At 37.9% G+C, this 20255-nt stretch overlaps 1 protein-coding gene across 1 annotated transcript in view; it reads right to left on the bottom strand.

Annotated features, from left to right (window-relative positions):
- LOC123501421 overlaps nt 1-20255 on the bottom strand; it is a 139388-nt gene that overhangs the window by 5317 nt on the left and 113816 nt on the right. Inside the window, exons 8-9 of the mRNA XM_045250246.1 lie at nt 19163-19280; nt 2312-2436 (exon numbers count right to left, since the gene is read on the bottom strand). Coding sequence (XP_045106181.1) covers nt 2312-2436; nt 19163-19280 — 243 coding nt within the window. The remainder of the gene's footprint in view (nt 1-2311; nt 2437-19162; nt 19281-20255) is intronic.

Below are 20255 nucleotides of genomic sequence, written 5' to 3' on the forward strand. Positions count from 1 at the left end.
GATCAATATTGTTCTAAATAATTTTAATACATACAATAATGGATGGACAGATGATTGACAAATATTATACTAAGCATTATCATATGGATATTGAATTAACTACAGTACTATATAATTACAGCATTTGCATTTCCCTGACAAAAAATAAATAAAAAAAAAAATAAATAAAAAAAGGGAAGAAAAAGGGAAGAAGCCTAGACCCCTTTGCAGGGGTCTAGGCAGTCTCAGGGTGGTCTACCTGCATTAGCAAGGACAGATACAGGTTAGCTACCCAGTCTAGATGTTCCACATGGTGTTTTCAATCCTATGAGGCATATGGGTGGGAGAGATTAATGTTCCTCTGTGCAGGTTCAAGTGAGCAAGAGGCCAGAGCCACACCTGTGCCAATATTTATGCCCTCCACGACTTCACTACTCTTTGTACATGTATTCTCTATTTGTGTTCCTTGTTCCCCCACAACTAATATTCCCTACTTTAAAAATAACCGTACATTTAATAGGCATTTGAAAGTGCAGAGTATAAGGATTTTTATGGTGGGTCCTTAACTAAGGATCTTAAGGCTTCCTTTCTCTGCCACGACCAGTACATTATGTTTAGTCTTTAATAGTTATATTGGTGAAGTTTGGAGTCCTTTATTTATGTTTGTTTTTCCTTCTTCATGACATGAACTCTCTTTATAAAGTGAGTATCAAGGTAGCTCTTGAAGCAACTGTTTTGGATCTTATAGCATGTCTTTTCAGGAGCATCATTAGGAAGAGGCTTTTCTTCCCTTTTTTTTTCTTTTTTTTTTTTTTTGTTAGGGAAATGCAATTGGTGTAATTATATAGTACTGTAGTTAATTCAATATTCATATGATACTGCTTAGTACCTCATTACCTTCTACTACATGACACCTTACCACCCTCAAGTCTATCTTGGCCGCCTTATGCCAAGGTCATCTTCTGCAGTGGTCACAATTGCATCAATGTGCTAGGCTACTATGAATGCAGCAGTCCACACCAGTACTGCCCAACAACCCTACTTTGCTTTTTTTTCACAACCTGCTCCACACATGGTGGGTACACGATTACCTACTGTAGACGGTGAGGAGAGTGATCTTGACATTGCCTGCCATGTTATTCGGGAGATTCATGAGAAAATTACGCGAAAGTATGAGTGTTGCAAACAGAAAACGCAAAGAACAAAAGGATGATCTGGGTGCATTAGTAAGGGTAAAACGAGAAACTACTGAGTCTGGGGTGTGTAAGAAACTATGTGTAAAGTGGAATGGACCACATAAAGTGGTAGAAGTGTTAAGAAATGGTAGTTATGTGGTAAAAAAACCCTTCATGGAACAACTGTTGCAAAGGGTAGCAGAAAAGTAAAACCCTTTTATGGAGAGGAACAATACCTCCTAGAGCCCCAAGACACTGTTTTTCACGCAGATTTAGAAACTGTGGTGGTCTACATACCTCCCAGGGTATGTAGACCACCACAATGGTACATCAAGGAATGTATGTGTTCTTTTTCCCTCACCAACTCTGACATCTTCTCCACATCAACACCACATTTTCAAAGCTTACTCTGTGATGTTACAATGTTATATAAAGTTGCAAATCAATTGAACAAAACCAACATGTTGGTCTTGTTTTGCAACTGGTTTCTTCAGTCACTAGGCACTAATATTCAGTTAGAAATTCTACCAACTTACAATTTCAGTTGCAAATTGGTATGTGTGAACCCACCTTAAGATTGATACTAAAAGTGCAGTCCAACTTAAAGACATTTATGGTCCCCTCTTTATATAAAACCTCCAAAGTTAGTGTATGATTTGCCATACTGAATTTAGGATTGTGAGTGAAATGTACATGTAAAATCAGGTGCATGTAGTTTTGTATGAAGGAAAAGAAATGTCTTTATAAGGTAGGCTGCCCCTTGTGTTGTAAAACAAAGGTAAATGTTTAATAAGGTCACAGCTGAGTTATTGGCAAGATAATAGTGGCTGCTGGTCCAATGCTTCAGACCCCACTGGAAGTTAAAATTATTTTGGCAGGTACTTGCTACTTCCTCCTACAGTATGCCATATACTTTTCAAAACAATGATCTTTTTTTATTCAATGACATTCAGCTGTTTTTGTATTCTACACTGAATTTTCAATGTTCAGCTTGATCAAAATTAACCACTTTCCTCCTATCAATTAGAATCTTCCTCATAACAATATTGGCCTTAAATTTTAAAATCCCTTGTAAATAAAGACAAAGTTCATTAGAAATAAATTACTAACAATATATTTTCAACAATAATGCACTCATTAATGGACATTACATGTACCTGAAATGGGTGAGGTTGGCCATATGAGGCACAGAGTCAGCCAATTCCTTTAAATAGCAACATTTCCCACTGGGACCAAGATTAGCCAATTTCAGGAACTTAAGTCTTGAACACCCAGCAGCAATCTGTGGAGACAATGGCACTATTTCATTACACCAGTAAAGACACGGAGAAATTTCACACCTAATATGTCACACACACACACAGGACGGCCCGGTAGCTCAGTGGCTAGAGCGCTGGCTTCACAAGCCAGATGACCGGGGTTCGATTCCCCGGCCGGGTGGAAATATTTCGGTGTGTCTCCTTTCACGTAGCCCTGTTCACCTAGCAGTGAGTAGGTACGGGATGTAAATCGAGGAGTTGTGATCTTGTTGTCCCGGTGTGTGGTGTGTGCCTGGTCTCAAACCTATCCCAAGATCGGAAATAATGAGCTCTGAGCTCATTCCATAGGGTAACGTCTGGCTGTCTCGTCAGAGACTGCAGCAGATCAAACAGACACGGTAGAGGAAGGACGCACTGGCACCGTTCCGACAAGCAGCCGATCTTCACTACATACCGGTTGTACAGTTTTTACAGTGGTCTGGGCAGATAGTGTGGTCTCATTTTTCTTCATGTAATCAATTATTAAGGAGGGATGAGCGAAAAAGAGATACCATCAAAATGCAGACGTGAGATTGGAGAAGGTGGGAAAGCTGATGATGACTATGCTGATGTGGGTGAGCCTGAATTCTAAAGTTTCGATACAACGACTACTTCACTACTAAAAAGAGTGTCAATTATTGAATATAAACTAGATAAACTGATAAAGGAGAAGATGGAAATGAAAGAGAATGAAGAACAGGATAAAGAGTTTATAAAACTGAGAGAAAGGATAAAAAAAAGTGGAAGAAAATGAAGCTAGGCTAAGAGCGGAAAACGAAGAACTAAAAAAGGAAGTAGCTAACTACAAGAAGCATATGTTAACATATGCATATGCATATGCATATAGCATATGTAACATATGTGCCACCAAAAAGAAACTCATGGACTAACCAAGAATATAAAGACATGATAAATGACACAATAAGGAGTCTTACAAGAATCATTAAAGAAAGTGAAAAAGTTATATTGGTAGGAGATTTCAACTGTAAGGAGGTGGACTGGGAAAATTATGAAAGTGGTATGGGGGAAGATGCCTGGAGAGATAGATTCCTGAACCTAATGATAGATAATTTGATGGTCCAAAGAGAAAAGGAAAACACAAGATTCAGAGGAAACGATGAGCCAGCGAGATTAGACCTAGTTTTTACAAGGGATATACAAATTAACGATGATATAAGATGTAAGTGCCCATTGGGAAAGAGTGACCATATAATATTAGAAATGGATATAGAAGAAGGAAAGGAAGATAGAGATGAATCATACAAAGGAGACCGATTAAATTACAGAAAGGCTGATATTGAGAACCTCAAGAGCTATTTTAAAAAACATAAACTGGGAGGAGATGGAAAACTCAGAAACGGTTCAAGAGAAATATAACTAATTTTTGGAAATATACAAAACAGGAGTCAGGGAATATGTCCCAAAATATAGACCTAAAGAAGAAGGAAAGAAAGATTGGTTTAATGTAAGATGTGCTAGGGCAAAGGAGAAATGAGATGGAGCATGGAAAAGGTGGAGAAGAAACAGAAATCCAGAAAATAAGGAAAATTTCAAAACAGCAAGAAATGAATACGCTAAGGTGAGAAAGGAAGAAGAAAGGAACTATGAAAAGGACATTGTCGAAAAATGTAAGGAACAACCAAAATTGTTCTACAGATTCATAAATGGAAAAATAAGACAAAAAGAAACAATAGAAAGGTTAAAAGGAGAGAATGGAATGGTGGAAGACCCAAAAAGTATGGCAGAACTGTTAAATTTCATGAGGTCTTTACTAAGGAATCCAAATTTGAAACACCACAGGGTAATAGAGAGACTGTCCATATGAAAGAGATTAAAGTAATCAAGCTTGAAATAAAAAAGTTGATGACGGAACTAGATGAGGAAAAAGGCAATGGGACCAGATGAAGTCTCAGGCAGAATACTGAAAGAATGTAGGGAAGAACTAGCAAATCCTATATACAACATCATAAAATGCTCAATAGAAAATGGAACAGTGCCAGTGGAGTGGAAAAGAGCTGAGGTGGTTCCCATATATGAGCGGAAGGAAGGAAGAACATTTGAATTACAGACCGGTATCACTAACTAGTGTAATATGCAAGATGTGTGAAAAAGTAATAAAGAAGCAATGGATTGAGTTTCTTGAAGACAACAAATTATTATCAAATAGCCAATTTGGTTTTAGAAAAGGTCGGTCATGTGTAACAAATTTATTGAGTTTCTACTCTAAAATAGTTGATAAAGTACAAGAGAGAAAGGGATGGATTGACTGTATTTATTTACATATAAAAAAGGCTTTTGATAAAGTGCCACATGAAAGATTACTATGGAAGTTAGAGGAGAAGGGTGGCTTAAAAGGAAGCACATTGAGATGGATGAAAAATTACTTGAGGGGGAGAGAAATAAGGACAATAGTTAAAGATATGAAGTCCAAGTGAAGAACAGTAGACAGCAGAGATCCACAGTGATCAGTACTGGCGCCAATACTTTTTCTCGTATATATAAATGACATGCCAGAGGGAGTGAACAGCTACATAAATCTGTTTGCGGACGATGCGAAACTGTGCAGAGTCATTAAACAAAAAGAGGATTGTGAAATACTACAGGAAGACTTAAACAAGATCTGGAAATGGAGTAAAAAATGGGAGATGGAATTCAACGTGGACAAAAGCCATGTCATGGAAATGGGAAAAAGTGAAAGACGACCAGTGGAAATCTATAAGATGGGAGATGGAGTAGAACTAGATAAAGTAAACAAGGAAAAGGACTTGGGAGTGACAATGGAAGAAAACAATCAACCGGTAAGCCATATTGATAGAATTTTCAGAGAGACGTATAATTTGCTAAGAAATATTGGATTAGCATTTCACTATATGGACAAAGAAATCATGAAGAAATTGATAAGTACTAAAAATAAGACCTAGATTGGAATATGCAAGAGTTGTGTGGACCCCCCATAAAAAGAAACACATAAGGAAATTGGAGAGACTACAAAAATGGCTACAAGAATGGTTCCAGAATTTAAAGGGATGACATATGAGGAGAGACTAAAAGCTATGAATCTACCAACCCTGGAACAGAGAAGAGAGAGAGGGGATCTGATACAAGTTTATAAATTGATTAACAGAATAGATCAAGTGGACAATGACAAACTAATCCTGAGAGAAGAATATGACATTAGAAGCACAAGATCGCATAGTAAGAAAGTGAGGAAGGGAAGATGTCTGAGAGATGTTAAAAAATTTAGTTTCCCGCAAAGATGTGTTGAGACTTGGAACAGTTTGAGTGAGGAAGTGGTGTCAGCAAAGAGTGTACATAGTTTTAAAGAAAAATTGGATAAGTGTAGATATGGAGACGGGGCCATACAAGCATAAAGCCCAGGCCCTGTAAAACTACAATTAGGTAAATACAACTAGGTAAATACACACACACACACCAGACGCGGTCGAGGAAGTACGCACTGGCGCCGTTCCGACAATCAACTGATCTTCACTACCTGTTGTACAGTACAGTAAGCCCCTGAATTTAGCAAAATCCAGCTTAGCGAAACCCTTATTTAGCGAGTGTCTGGAAAAAGGCCAAGCCCTCAAGTTTCGCGATTTTCTCTCATATTTAGCAAATGTACCACGCTACACTATCCCACCTCCTGCTCGCTCTGAGCCAATTGCCCCGCCTTCCACTCACTCTGAGCCAATTGCGTGTCTGTTTGGCTGTGACGTCAGCCCCACAGTGCCTCCGGCATTCCTGCTCGACACTTGAGCTATTAATCCAGCGTGTGAACTCATTTTTGTGCTCCCATCCTCGCTGTTTAGCGAGTTTCGTTATCACCATGGCCTCCACTAGCCCCTCCTACTTGGGAATGTCAATAGACATTCATCACGCAAGACTCAGGGCATGTCAATCGACGTTTGGGCGTTTTGGGCTATATTTTGGCTATTTTCTTCCCATTTTCTTTGCTTGTGAGTTGGCAACACTCATCGGGAGTAAACATGTGCTATAGGTCTCAGGTCAGTGTGTCACCAACTTCCATGATGGATGGTGAGAGCGAAAATGATTCTACGGTGTCCGATTCCGTCACCTCTCCTGCGCGCCTTACTTCTACACCTCAGGTCTCTCGTCATGTTGCGGGGAGACAACTTTTGAATGAGAGTGGTATCAAAAGGGCATTGGAATTAACAGTTTCTACAATAATAGAGAGCAAAGATAGCGATATTCTTGGCTCTGATACAGATATAGGAGGTTCAGCCACCGGGGGGGAGGACATTCTACCACCATCACCAGAGAGAGAGAAAGAGAGAGAGAGAGAGAGAGAGAGAGAGAGAGAGAGAGAGAGAGAGAGAGAGAGAGAGAGAGAGAGAGAGAGAGAGAGAGAGAGAGATAGAGAGAGAGAGAGAGAGAGAAAGGATACAAGGGGCCCGTTTTCTATCGCTGTAGCCAAGGCCTCTGGCGCCGATCGGATGCAAGGCCACGAACACCGATTATACCACCTCATTCAACCTGAGATATTTTGGTAACCATAGCATCTAGAGACTTCTGGTTTTTTGCATTGCAAAGAGAAATAGTTGCTCGTGGACAGAACAACATTTGTACTCACTCGTCTCTTGAATTTCCAATTGTAATCAGTATGTAAATAGAAGCTATTTTGTGCGTTTCTCGCCAAACTTCCCGAGTTAGCACGAGCGAAAAACCAAACGTCCCCGAGTTTTAGGGGCTAGTGGTTCGGGGGGTGTTGATTCTCGTGAAGGTGGCGATGTTGCAGCTGTAAATGAGGACTCGAAATGGGGACTTGGGTGGACGAAAGATTGATTGGTATTTTTCCCTATTTAAAGTAGTATTCAAATTTGGCGAAATTCCAATTTAGCGATGGTTTCAACAGACTAATGGGATCGCTAAATGTGGGGCCTTACTGTATTTACAGTGGCCTGGGCAAGTAGTGTGGACTCATTTTTCATGAAATCAACTGTTAAAGAATCATGAGTAAAAAAGTTATTCCATCAAAATGCAGATATCAGACTAGGGAAAGAATGAAAGCTGATGTTGACTATGCTGGTGAGGGAGAGAGTGCATTTGAAGGTTTCGATATGACGAATACTTCACTACTTAAGAAAGTGTTGATTATTGAACGTAAACTAGATAAATTGATAAAGGAGAGTATGGAAATGAAATAGAATGAAGAACAGGAAAAAGAGTTTATAAAACTGAGAGAAAGGATAAAAAAAAGTGGATGAAAACGAAGCTAGGCTAACAGCGGAAAACAAAGAACTGAAAAAGGAAGTAGCTAACTACAAGAAGCAGATGGAAGAAGGACTCAGTAAAGCCGAGAAGAAAAAGAGAAGCTGAAAGATCTAGTAAACAAAGAAGAGGAAAGAGTACAGCACGTGATTAAAAAAGAAGTACAAGCATGGAGAGTCCAAGATAAGAAATATAAGACTGATTTTCAGGAGGTGATTCAAGAACAACTAAAAAAAAGAAGAAAATATGACAAACAAAATGATAGGAGTCCTCAAGACAAAAGAAAATCTAGTTAGAGAAATTGCAGAAAAAAAGAATGTAATCGTATTTGGAATAAAAGAAAAAAAATATATAATATAGACCAAGAAGAGGAAAAAAAGAAATGAAATCAGTCAAAGACCTACTAAAAAATCTAAACAATGAAGATAGGCAGAACTTAGAAGAGGAAGGAGAAGAAATAAACAGAATGGGACCATATCAAGAAGGAAAAACGAGACCAATTAAAATACTACTAAAATCACAAGCAGCAACAGAGGAAATATTATATAGAACAACAAAACTTAGAGAAACAGAAGGCTGCAAGGGTATCTATATAAAGAAAAATAGAAATGAGGAAGAAAGGAAGAGATACAATGAACTGGCAGCAGCAGTAAGGGAAAAAAAATAATAAAAGGTCAGAAGAGGAAAAAAAAGGCATTTTTTCGGAGAATTCTAGGAGACAGGATAAGGAAGAGAAAAAAGTGGAACAAGTTTAACTAAAAATGATAAAGGCAAGAGACTAAAAATGATGTATACGAACAGAGACAGGGTTTTATCAAGTACATTAGAATTAAGAGATTACATTAAGAAAGAAATCCAGATATTGTACGCCTGGCTGAAACATAACTGAGGCAATCAAAATAGACTTGGATAATAGGTATAATGTATGGAGAAGAGACAGAAGGGTAAAGGAGGAGGAGGAGTCATGATAATGTTAAGGAAGGAGATAGTGATAAACCAAGTGGAATGTGGGGAAGGAAAAGCGGAAGTACTGTATGTTAGGATGTATATTAATAAAAACGAGTTAACAATCATTGTAACATATGTACCACCAAAAACAAATTCATGGACCAAGCAAGAATATAAAGACATGATAGATGACACAATATGGAGTCTAATGAGAATCATTAAAAAAAGGAGAAAAGTGATATTAGTAGGAGATTTCAACTATAAAGAAGTGGACTGGGAAAATGATGTAAGTGGTATGGGGGAAGAAGCCTGGGGAGAAAGATTCCTGAACCTAATGATAGACAATATGATGGACCAGAGAGTAAAGGAATGCACAAGATTCAGAGGAAACGACGAGCCGGCAAGATAGGACCTAGTTTTTACAAGGAGTATACAGATGAATAATGATATAAGTGCCCATTGGGAAAGAGTGACCATGTAATATTAGAAATGGATATAGAAGAGGGAAAGGAAGATACAGACAATTCATACAAAGAAGACCGATTAAATTACAGAAAGGTTGATATTGAGAATCTCAAGAACTATTTTAAAAACATAAACTGGGAGGAGATGGAAAACTCAGAGACGATGCAAGAGAAGTATAACGTATTTTTGGAAATATACAAAACGGGAGTCTGGGAATATGTCCTGAAATACAGACCTAAGGAAAAAGGAAAGAAAGATTGGTTTAATGCAAGGTGTGCTAAGGCAAAGGAGAAAAGAGATGGAGCATGGAGAAGGTGGAGAAATAGAAATCCAGTAAATAAGAAAAACTTGAAGGCAGCGAGAAATAAATATGTTAAGGTGAGGAAGGAAGAGGAAAAGAACCTTTAAAAGGACATTGTCGAAAAATGTAAGGAGCAAAAAAAATTTTCTACAGATTCATAAATGGAAAAATTAGGCAAAAAGAAACAATAGAAAGGTTAAAAGGAGAGAGCGGATGGTGGAAGACCCAAAAAGTATGGCAGAACTATTAAATAGTAAATTCCAGATCTTTACTAAGGAATCCAAATTTGAAAGGCCACAGGGTAATAGAGAGACAGTCTATATGAAAGATATTAAAGTAACCAAGCTTGAAATAAAAGAGTTAATGAAGGAACTGGATGAAGAGAAGGCAATGGGACCGGATGAAGTCTCAGGCAGAATACTGAAAGAATGTAGGGAAGAACTAGCAAGTCCTATATACATCATAAAATGCTCAATAGAAAATGGAACAGTACCAGTAGAATGGAAAAGAGCTGAGGTGGTTCCCATATATAAGAGCGGAAGGAAGGAAGAACATTTAAATTACAGACCGGTATCACTAACTAGTGTAATATGCAAGATGTGTGAAAGAATAATAAAGAAACAATGGATCAAGTTCCTTGAAGACAACAAATTAATATCAAATAGCCAATTTGGTTTTAGAAAAAGACGGTTGTGTGTAACTTATGTATTGAGTTTCTATTCTAGAATTGTTGACAGAGTACAAGAGAGAGAGGGATGGGTTAACTGTATTTATTTGAATTTAAAAAAGCCATTTGACAAAGTGCCACATGCAAGATTACTATGGAAGTTAGAGGAGAAGGATGGCTTAAAAGGAAGCACATTGAGATGGATAGAAAATTATTTGAGGGGGAGAGAAATAAGAATGGTAGTTAAAGATATGAAGTCCAAGTGGAGAGCAGTAGAAAGTGGAGTGCCACAGGGGTCAGTATTGGCACCAATACTTTTCCTCATCTATATTAACGACATGCCCGAAGGAGTGGACAGCTACATAAATCTGTTTGCAGATTATACGAAACTGTGCAGTTACAAAGCAAAAAGAGGATTGTGAAATACTGCAAGAAGACCTAAATAAGATCTGGGAATGGAGTAAAAAGTGGGAAATGGAATTCAAGTAGACATAAGCCATGTCATTTAAATGGGAAAAAGTGAAAGACGACGTGTGGGAATCTATAAGATGGGAGATGGAGTAGAACTAGAGAAAGTAAAAAAGGAAAAGGACTTAGGAGTGACGATGGAAGAAAACAATCAACCGGTAAGCCATATTGATAAAATTTTTAGAGAAACATATAATTTGCTAAGGAGTATTGGAGTAGCATTTCACTACATGGACAAAGAAATGATGAAGAAATTGATAAGTACTATAATAAGACCCAGATTGGAATATGCAGGAGTAGTGTGGACCCCTCATAAAAAGAAACACATAAGGAAGTTGGAGAGACTACAAAAAATGGCTACAAGAATAGTTCCCGAATTTGAAGGTATGACATATGAGGAGAGACTAAAAGTTATGGATCTACCAACCCTGGAACAAAGAAGGGAGGGAGAAGATCTGATAAAAGTTTATAAATTGATCAACGGAATGGACAAAATGGATAATGAGAAACTGATCCTGAGAGAAGAATATGACATTCGAAACACAAGATCGCATAGTAAAAAGCTGAGAAAAGGAAGATGTCTGAGAAATGTTAAAAAATATAGTTTCCCACAAAAAGATGTATTGAGACATGGAACAGTTTAAATGAAGAAGTAGTGTCTGCAACGAGTGTGCATACTTTTAAAGTAAGATTGGATAAGTGTAGATATGGAGACGGGGTCACACGAGCATAAAGCCCAGGCCCTGTAAAACTACAACTAGGTAAATACATACACACACACACATTACTAAACAGAGAAGGAAACATGTGAAATAATTAAGGAAAGCTTCAAAACGGTATTCACTGCAGAAGATGATTAAGATGATTTCAAAGAACCTAATAAAACATGGGATTGCCAAGGATTACGGGAGATCACAGTGCACGAAGAGGATATTGGAAGACACAGATAACAGTAGATCTGGATTTGACACGGGACTGCAGAGCCGCACCACCATTGCAGTCATGTACCCAAAGAGGTCGACTGGTAGTACGCGGCACCTGACTGTTAAAGTTATAATTTTGTAAAGTTTTATACAGTATAAGGTGCCTTTTTTTAAGGAAATACTAATCATTACTAAATACCGCAGCAGTGGGAAGGCATGTGCATTTGTGGAGGCTGTGAGGTACATCAGATTAAGGGCTCGGCTGACCTCTACCTGGAGGAAACATTATTATTATTATTATTATTATTATTATTATTATTATCATTATGTACATATTTGTGGCAAGTTGTATACACCCATGTCTACTGCGAATGAGTCATTTAAAATCTCAAGCGAGCTAAGAATACCATTGCAGCCAAGAGTGAGGGGTTATAATTCTTACGTGCATGTTCAGGCATTTTGACATATCTGTGGAGACAATGAAACAGTGAAATGTGAATGCTGTTGAAAGAGTTTTGTCCAACAATGGATTTACAGTGAAAGTGTGAAGAGCGTGTGTCGAGGCTCACATGAAAATGTTATTATGCGCGTATGTGATGCAGTCGCTAGTGATGTCACTGTGCAGTGAGTAATGAAGTACAGTGAGGTGAATAAGGAGTGAACATTGTGAGTGGTGTAATGCACACATATTTAACATTGAGAGTGGTGTATCCAACCGTGATGTGTGTAGGGTGACGCTGAGTGTTGTATGCGGAGTTAAGTCAGTGGTACAGTGGAGAAGAAGTAATAGTGGTCACTTGAGGCGTACAATGTGAAACACTTCAGTGAAATATAATGAGAGGTCACACAAAATGGCAGAGTGAGAGGCTGTAACTGGGACGTAATCCGAGACACGTGCAGCTGGTGGCAGTGACTGCAGTTATGACATCTGGTGCCATATAGATAGTCAGTTTGGGAAAAGATAGTGACACTGGTGAAGAACAGTGACATGTTATTGACATCACTGTGACATGGAAATGTACTGTGGAGTGCTATTAAGTGTTAAACTCACCTGATTACTAATGTGACTGCAACAATCCGATGAATGATGTGACTAGAATGGTAGGAAACAATGCCTAGGCAGTGACTGATAGTGACTACTGCGATATATTTCTTCGCACTAATGATGTAAAAAAATTAAAGCCTGCCTACGCGCTCTGTAGTCTTCCTAAAAAAAAAAAAAAGAAAAGTTGCATTTTTGTTAATGAAGTTATATAGAGTACGCTAGTGCAACATCTGTGACATATATAAGGGGTAAGATAGTAAGACACCAACAGTGATATCCACGCCAAGCGCAAACCTGGTGTCGCCACAGGAGGTAACACATGGTCACAGAGTGATGACAAGAGGCATAAACTCACAGGTGTGAAGATATGAGCAAGTGGACAGCCAAAATCATGTAAAGTAATTTATAAGTGATACAAAATTTGCATTTTGTGTTTGAAATACAGCTGTAAGATTAAAGTTGTATTTAAACATCCACCTGGTAGGATACTATATAAATTTTCGTGTTTGACTCGTATAACTGAACGGTACAATGACACGGTTGTATGGATATAGATATCGCTTTCAGGCCTTGAATTAAACACAGTTACCTTGCTTCACAGTGATTTTCATAGATTCATGTTGGCTAGGAGCTGAGATTTCGAGGTTTGAAATTTAAGGTCCGTTCTCCGGCTTTGAGTACGTTACTGCAGCGCGGCGATTTTCGTGTCAAATTCAGATCTACTGTTATCTGTGTGGAAGATTATTGGATAAGCTGGAAGTCAGAAAAGCAATTGGGCCAGATGGTGTATCAGACTGGGTGTTAAAAGAATGTAAAGAGCAACTACTGGATCAAATTTGGGAAATAATTACAAGTTCAATAAATGAAGGGAAAGTTCCATTAGAGTGGAAGAGAGCCAACGTAATACCGATACTTAAAGGAGGAAAGGCAACTGAACCACTAAACTACAGACCAGTGTCACTTACAAGTGTCACAGGGAAGTTATGTGAAATAATTATCAAAGAAAAATGGCTTAAATTTCTAGAAGAGGAGCAAGTCATATTGAAGACAATTTGGGTTCAGGACAGGGCAGTCATGTGTATCAAACTTATTAAGCTTCTACTTGGGACTTATTGCAAGACTTGAAAACATATATGCATATATATATATATATATATATATATATATTCCACCCAGCCATTCCTTTCTTGCATTATGTCAACCACTATTGTGTAGAGGCTTATTATATTTGTGACACATGATCTTCCTCTAGTCCAATGGGGAAAAGTGATCATGTGACATTAGAGATGCAAATGTAGGAGGAAGATGAGATAAGATACAGAGAGGACTATAAAGGAGAGAGATTAAATTATGCAAGAGCAGATTTTGAAAAAACTAAGGAGTTACTTTGCTGATATTGAGTGGACTAATATTATGTGCAGGAAGACTGTACAAGAGAAATATGACATTCTTACAAGAATACAGTGAAGGAGTAAAAGAGTTTGTTCTTTTTTAGAGAGTTCAGAAAACAATACATTCATGGTACAATGCTAGATGCTTACAAGCAAAAAAGGCAAAGGATAAATCGTGGAAGAAACTTTTAAAGCAGGGAAATGACTATAATAGTCAGCAGCACAAAGATACTAAAAATGAATATATTAGAGTAAGGAGAGAGGAAGAAAGAAAGTTTGAGAAGGATATAGTGGATAAAAGCAAGGATGAACCAAACCTTTCTACAAGTTTATAATCGGCAAAACAAAGAATAAGGAAACAATTGAAAAAATAATTAAAGGAAAGACATACCAAACAGAGAAAGAAATGTGTGAAATAATGAATGAGAGCTTCAAAATGGTATTCCCTGAAAAAGATGACTTCACAGAACCTAATAGGACATTGAATTGCCTAGGATTACAGGAGATTGCAGTTCATAAAGAGGATATTGGAAGGTTACTGGACAAGTAGGAAGTCAGGAAAGCAATGGGGACAGATGGTGTATCAGGCTGGGTGTTAAAAGAATGTAAAGAGCAATTACTGGAGCCAATTTGGGAAATAATTAAAAGTTCAATAAATGAAGGGAAAGTTCCACTAGAGTGGAAGAGAGCCAATGTAGTACCAATATTTAAAGGAGGAAAGGCAACTGAACCACTAAACTACAGACCAGTGTCACTTACAAGTGTTGTAGGGAAGTTATGTGAAATACTTATCAAAGAAAAATGAGTTAAATTTCTAGAAGAGGAGTAAGTCATATCGAACAGACAATTTGGGTTCAGGACAGGGCAGTCATGTGTATCAAACTTATTAAGCTTCTACTCCAGGGTTATTGCAGGACTTGAAAACAAAGATGGATGGGTAGACACAGTATACCTGGACATTAAAAAGGCATTTGATAAAGTCCCTCACGGAAGACTTCTTTGGAAACTAGAGAACATAGCAAGGCTGCGTGGAACCTTGCTCGAATGGACAAGAGATTATTTGAAGGATAGATAAATGAGAACTGATCAGAGCTACATACTCATCTTGGAGTAAAGTAACTAGTGGGGTGCCACAAGGGTCAGTGTTAGCCCCCCATTATGTTTCAAGTTTATGTAAATGACATTCACATTGGGATAAACAGCTATATGAATTTATTCGCTGATGATGCAAAGTTGCTAAAACTTATCAAAACCAGAGAGGACTGTATACTGCTAAAGGAAGATTTAAATAAGATCTATGAATGGAGCGAGAAGTGGAAATTGGAGTTTAATGCCAAGAAATGTCACATAATGGAACTAGAAAAGAGTAAGAGAAGACCAGTATAGAACTACAGTAAAAGTCCTGAAATCTGGAAGTCATGGGGTTTCAGGCATTCCAGATTCTAGGATTTTCCGGATTGTAAGATAGTAAGGCTGAAAGTAAGATTAAAATCTTGAGGGTACTATGTAAATCCCGCTAAACTAACCCCAACTTGCTATATCTCTTTGTAGTACTGTCATAACATTTTACAGGGATTGCTACTACCACCAGTCCACTGTGTACTTCCTCACCACACCACACAAGATTTATGTAGGCTTTTTTTTTTTTTCTTGAAGATTTGCTAGACTATGGGGGAAGTGGCATGGGCCTTTCCAGCCATTATGGCAGCCCATATGTGATTATTGCTCTTTTCCTACTTGTCAACTTGTATTTGTGTGGGTGATTTCACTATTTTACGTAGGCTATTCCACCATCCACATATACTGAGAAGTTTGAGTGATTGAACTGTACTGTACCTCACATAATATGTATACAGTCCACAATACTTATGTCACACTATAAAATAATTTCAAATACAGTAATACTCCGTTTAACGAACGTTTGTTTAACAAATTTCCGGTTTAACGTACTATATAAAGTTAGACAAAAAATCCGCATAACATACAACCACATCTGCTTTAGCAAATTTTCTGGGTTTGAATTTGCTGAGTGAGGGACCGAACGCGGTAGTTTCGCTGTGATTGCCTGGCTCCCCGCCTCTGTCTCTAGCGCTCCTGGAGCTGGATCCAAGATTAACAACGTCAGAGCAACCTCTTGCAGCGAAATGGCATCCATGAACGCGTGAAGGGACGGTGACAAGGTTGCTATCAGGTTGCTCTGAGGTTGCGGGGAACACCACCTCTCCAGGTGGTGTTACTTACTGTCTTATATAATGCGTTTATGTTCACAAAACAACATTTCTATTAGCTTTTTACGAACCTTGCCCCGAAGAAAGGATTGTTTTGTAATGCATAAAGTGAAATCTTACATGGAATACAAAAAAATAAAGCAGAGATGAGATGAGCCACAGACGAGAAGCGGGAGACTCGCCGCCACTCGGCCGCTTCTTCTTCTTCTTGTGACTCTTTTGCTTGTGTGTTACTTTCATCATGTTGTTTATGTTTTCACTCCTCTATTGCCTGCTATAATGGATATCATATCTTAGTATTCATATACGCTCATGCCACACGAGGATAACCTCGACTCCGTGGCACTGAGTGATAGTGAATTACTAGTGAAACACTGCGGTATTTAATTAATAATTCACTATTGCTCAGTGCCACGGAGTCGAGGTTATCCTCATGGCATGAACATATATGAATCCTAAGATATATCCATTATAACAGGCAATAGAGGAGTGGAAACAAATATCATGGGGAAAGACAACACGCAGGCTAAAACGGTCACAAGAAGAAGAAGAAGCGGCCGAGTCGCCGTGAGTCTCTCGTTTCATCTGTGGCTCATCTCATTTCTGCTTTATTTTTTGGTATTCCATGTAAGATTTCACTTTATGCATTACAAAACAATCCTTTCTTGAGGGAAAGGTTTGTAAAAAGCTAATAGAAATGTTCTTTTGTGAGCATAAAGGCGAAAATGTGAAAGAATTTGTACGTAGCTTCTCTAACTTCCAATGACTCATATGACATCATAAAAGTAGTGGTACACCGGTGGCCCAATGTGCTGCCAAACATAAATATATATTTTTTTTTTTAACCCATGTGGTATGTTGGGGACCAGTCCAGAATGCATCCCCCCCCTATTTCCATTATTTCCTATGGGAAAATTTCATCCGCTTAGTGAATTTTCGCTCTACGAACAGCTTTGACACCCCCTATCCTGTTCGTTAAACGGAGTATTACTGTATAATACAACACACATTTCATAACATAAAACATTTACTGATGTCTGATAAAGGGAAACAAAAAGTAAGGAAGGCCTCCAACATCATACGCCAGCCAATCACGTCACCGACGTCAAGTGTACACCAGCTGGACCACCCACGCAGATAACAGGACTCCGCAACACACACACACACACACATTAGAAGAGAGAAGAACAAGAGGAGACATGATAACTATGTATAAATTGGTGAACAAGATTGACATACTGGATAGAGAGTTGATAAAGGTGACCACAAGTAATTATCTCCGAGGACATGGAAAAAAGCTAATAAAGAACATCTGTCTAAATGATGTGAGAAAATACAGTTTCCCGCATCGTAGCATTGATAAGTGGAATAAACTGAGCAGTCATGTCGTTGACACGGTGTGTGTCAATCAGATGAAAGAGAGATATGACAGGAATGGACAAGGAGACAGGACACAGAGAGCTTAGCTCGGGCCCTGTAATACACAAATAGGTAAATACAAATACGTAAATACACACGCACACACACACACACACACACACACACATCACCTACAGAAACATAAAACACCACTTATAATACCTCCAAATATTATTCTCTTACGAGTTTGTGTTAAACTCAATGTCGGTGATGACATGTTCGGTTTCGGCTATCATTATCATATATTTATTAGTATTATTTCTTACTTTTTACATATTTAACTCAGCCTTTCAAATTTTCCAGATTATAAGGATTTCCGAATTATAAGATTCCGGATTTAAGGACTTTTTACTGTATCTGATGGGAGAGGAGCAAATAATGAAGATTAAAGAGGAAAAGATCTTGGAATGATCATACAAGAAAATCTCAGCCCTGATAAACACATAAATAAGATATTTGGACTATCTATATATAGGATGTTGACTAATATAAGAGTGGCATTTCATCACATGGATAAAGATATGATGAAAAAAATCATCACAAGCATGATACGCCCAAGGCTGGGAATATGCAGCAGTGGTATGGTCGCCGAGTTCTAAAAAAGATATAAGAAAACTGGAAAGGATACAGAAGATTGCTACAAAGATGGTGCCGGAATTAAAGGACCTCACATATGAAGAACGACTCAAGGAAATGGGACTGCCAACCTTACAAGATAGAAGAGAACGCGGGGACCTAATAACAATGTATAAGATGGTAAATGATATTGAAAAGATAGACAAAGAAGACCTGGTGCTGTTGGTGGAAGAGGATGAAAGGACAAGAGGACATGAAAAGATCAGGATGAGGCAGTGTGTGAAGGATGTTGGAAAATACAGTTTTCCACACAGAATGCATTGGATAATGGAATTGTTGCAGCACATAGTGTGCATAACTTTAAAGAAAAATTAGATAAATGGAAATATGGAGACAGGACACTATGAGCCCCGCTCAAACCCTGTACAATTGAACTAGGTAAATACAACTAGGTAAATACTGCATATACCTGCCTGCATGTGTTACAAAAAGGATGCAAGAAGGTACATATCTTAAATTGCAAAATTTACTCACCTTGAACTGAAGCTCATAATTAGATTTCTGAGCTTTAAAAACTTGTCCCCTAGTCTATACATAATGTGGTTTCTTGTATAATGGATACTAGTATAATGGAACCTCTCTGTACCTTTGCTTGGAACAAAAAGATGGAGGAAAAAACTCTAAACATAACATTTTAACAAACTGCTTTTATTTACGGTGACAACAATGATTAACACTGCTGTAAGAAAACTATCTTACATTCATTTCATTACTGAGCAAAGTATCAAGATGGGAGGAAACACTACACATAACAACATAATTAAAGGAAATATTGCAATAAAATACATTCATTGATTTACTGGAATGAATGCCACAAGTCAGAAAGTTTTCCAGTTATTCTATTTTTAAAGTTCTACCAAAAAATTTCTGTGAAAAAGTAAATTAATAAAAAGAATATACAAAACTAATAAACATAATAATGAAAATTAATAATAATGGTGAAACCTAAAAACAAGGAGTAACAAAGCAATTATCACCAATGTTGCTCACCTCATGTAGGAAGCTGCCATTGGTCACTGGAATGTTGCACAATGTTAAATGAGTAAGCTTCTCCAATTTTCTAATATTTTTCAAAGAATGCCAGTAGATGGGGCTCTCAGCTTGTGACCTGAGGAAAGGATAATTTGAGTTGACATTCATCACATATTCAGATGTCTTGTGTTAATATCATGCATATCCTTGCCAGCATAAGGAACTAATATATACAGTACTGTTCCACAATAGAGTGGAGATTCAATATTTGAATGCCTAAATAGTTGAACTTTTCAATACTCGAACACAAAAGTTTGATTTAATACTGTACTAAAAAAAATACCTGATCGTCAAACATAAACAAAGACTCCCTGGCCTCTCCCTCCCCTCTCTCCACCAGTTGTGCTGCCACAGTCATCAGAATAATATTCTTGTGCATTCTGTCTGTAGTTTTTCATTTATAAATAACACCAAAGGCTTACTAGTGGTGAAGATATCTGGTAATCAAACAGCTGCACATTTGGTCGTATACAAACTCTGTCATCTCCCTTCTCGCAACCATCACTATCCCATCCTGATACTGCATTACTAGTAATACAGGCAATTCAGTATACCAGATGCTGGTGCGCACCTCTAGTTCTGCCGCAATCTTGAGAAAAACAACATTCTTCTGCATTCAGCTGGTAGTTTTTCATTTAGAAAATTACGATGGCACCAAAGAGGCTTATTAGTGATGAAAATAAGAAATCTGGTGAAAGTGCAAGTGTTAGTGAGCAATAGCCCTCCACTAGTGGGTTCACAGGAATCACAAGGAGAAAAGTTACAAAGACGTTTTTATGGTTGGTGACTCATCCTCCGACAACCTCCCTCCTCCTCCCCACCCTTCTCCTTCCTCTTCTATGTTATCCATCACCAGTCTTCACTTACAGTATGTACAAATCAAATGATGAAAATTACACTGAAAGTTTTACAAAGTTGAGGTTTTGCTAAGATTAGAACGATATACCTGATTTATAGGTATCGATAGATTAACTTTTTGCTACTCAAACAGCCATTTCAAACGAATTAAGTTTCAGTATTGAGTCTCCACTGTATATATATTATATATATA

This window comes from Portunus trituberculatus, chromosome 9, assembly GCF_017591435.1.
Source record: "Portunus trituberculatus isolate SZX2019 chromosome 9, ASM1759143v1, whole genome shotgun sequence".
Lineage (NCBI taxonomy): Eukaryota > Metazoa > Arthropoda > Malacostraca > Decapoda > Portunidae > Portunus > Portunus trituberculatus.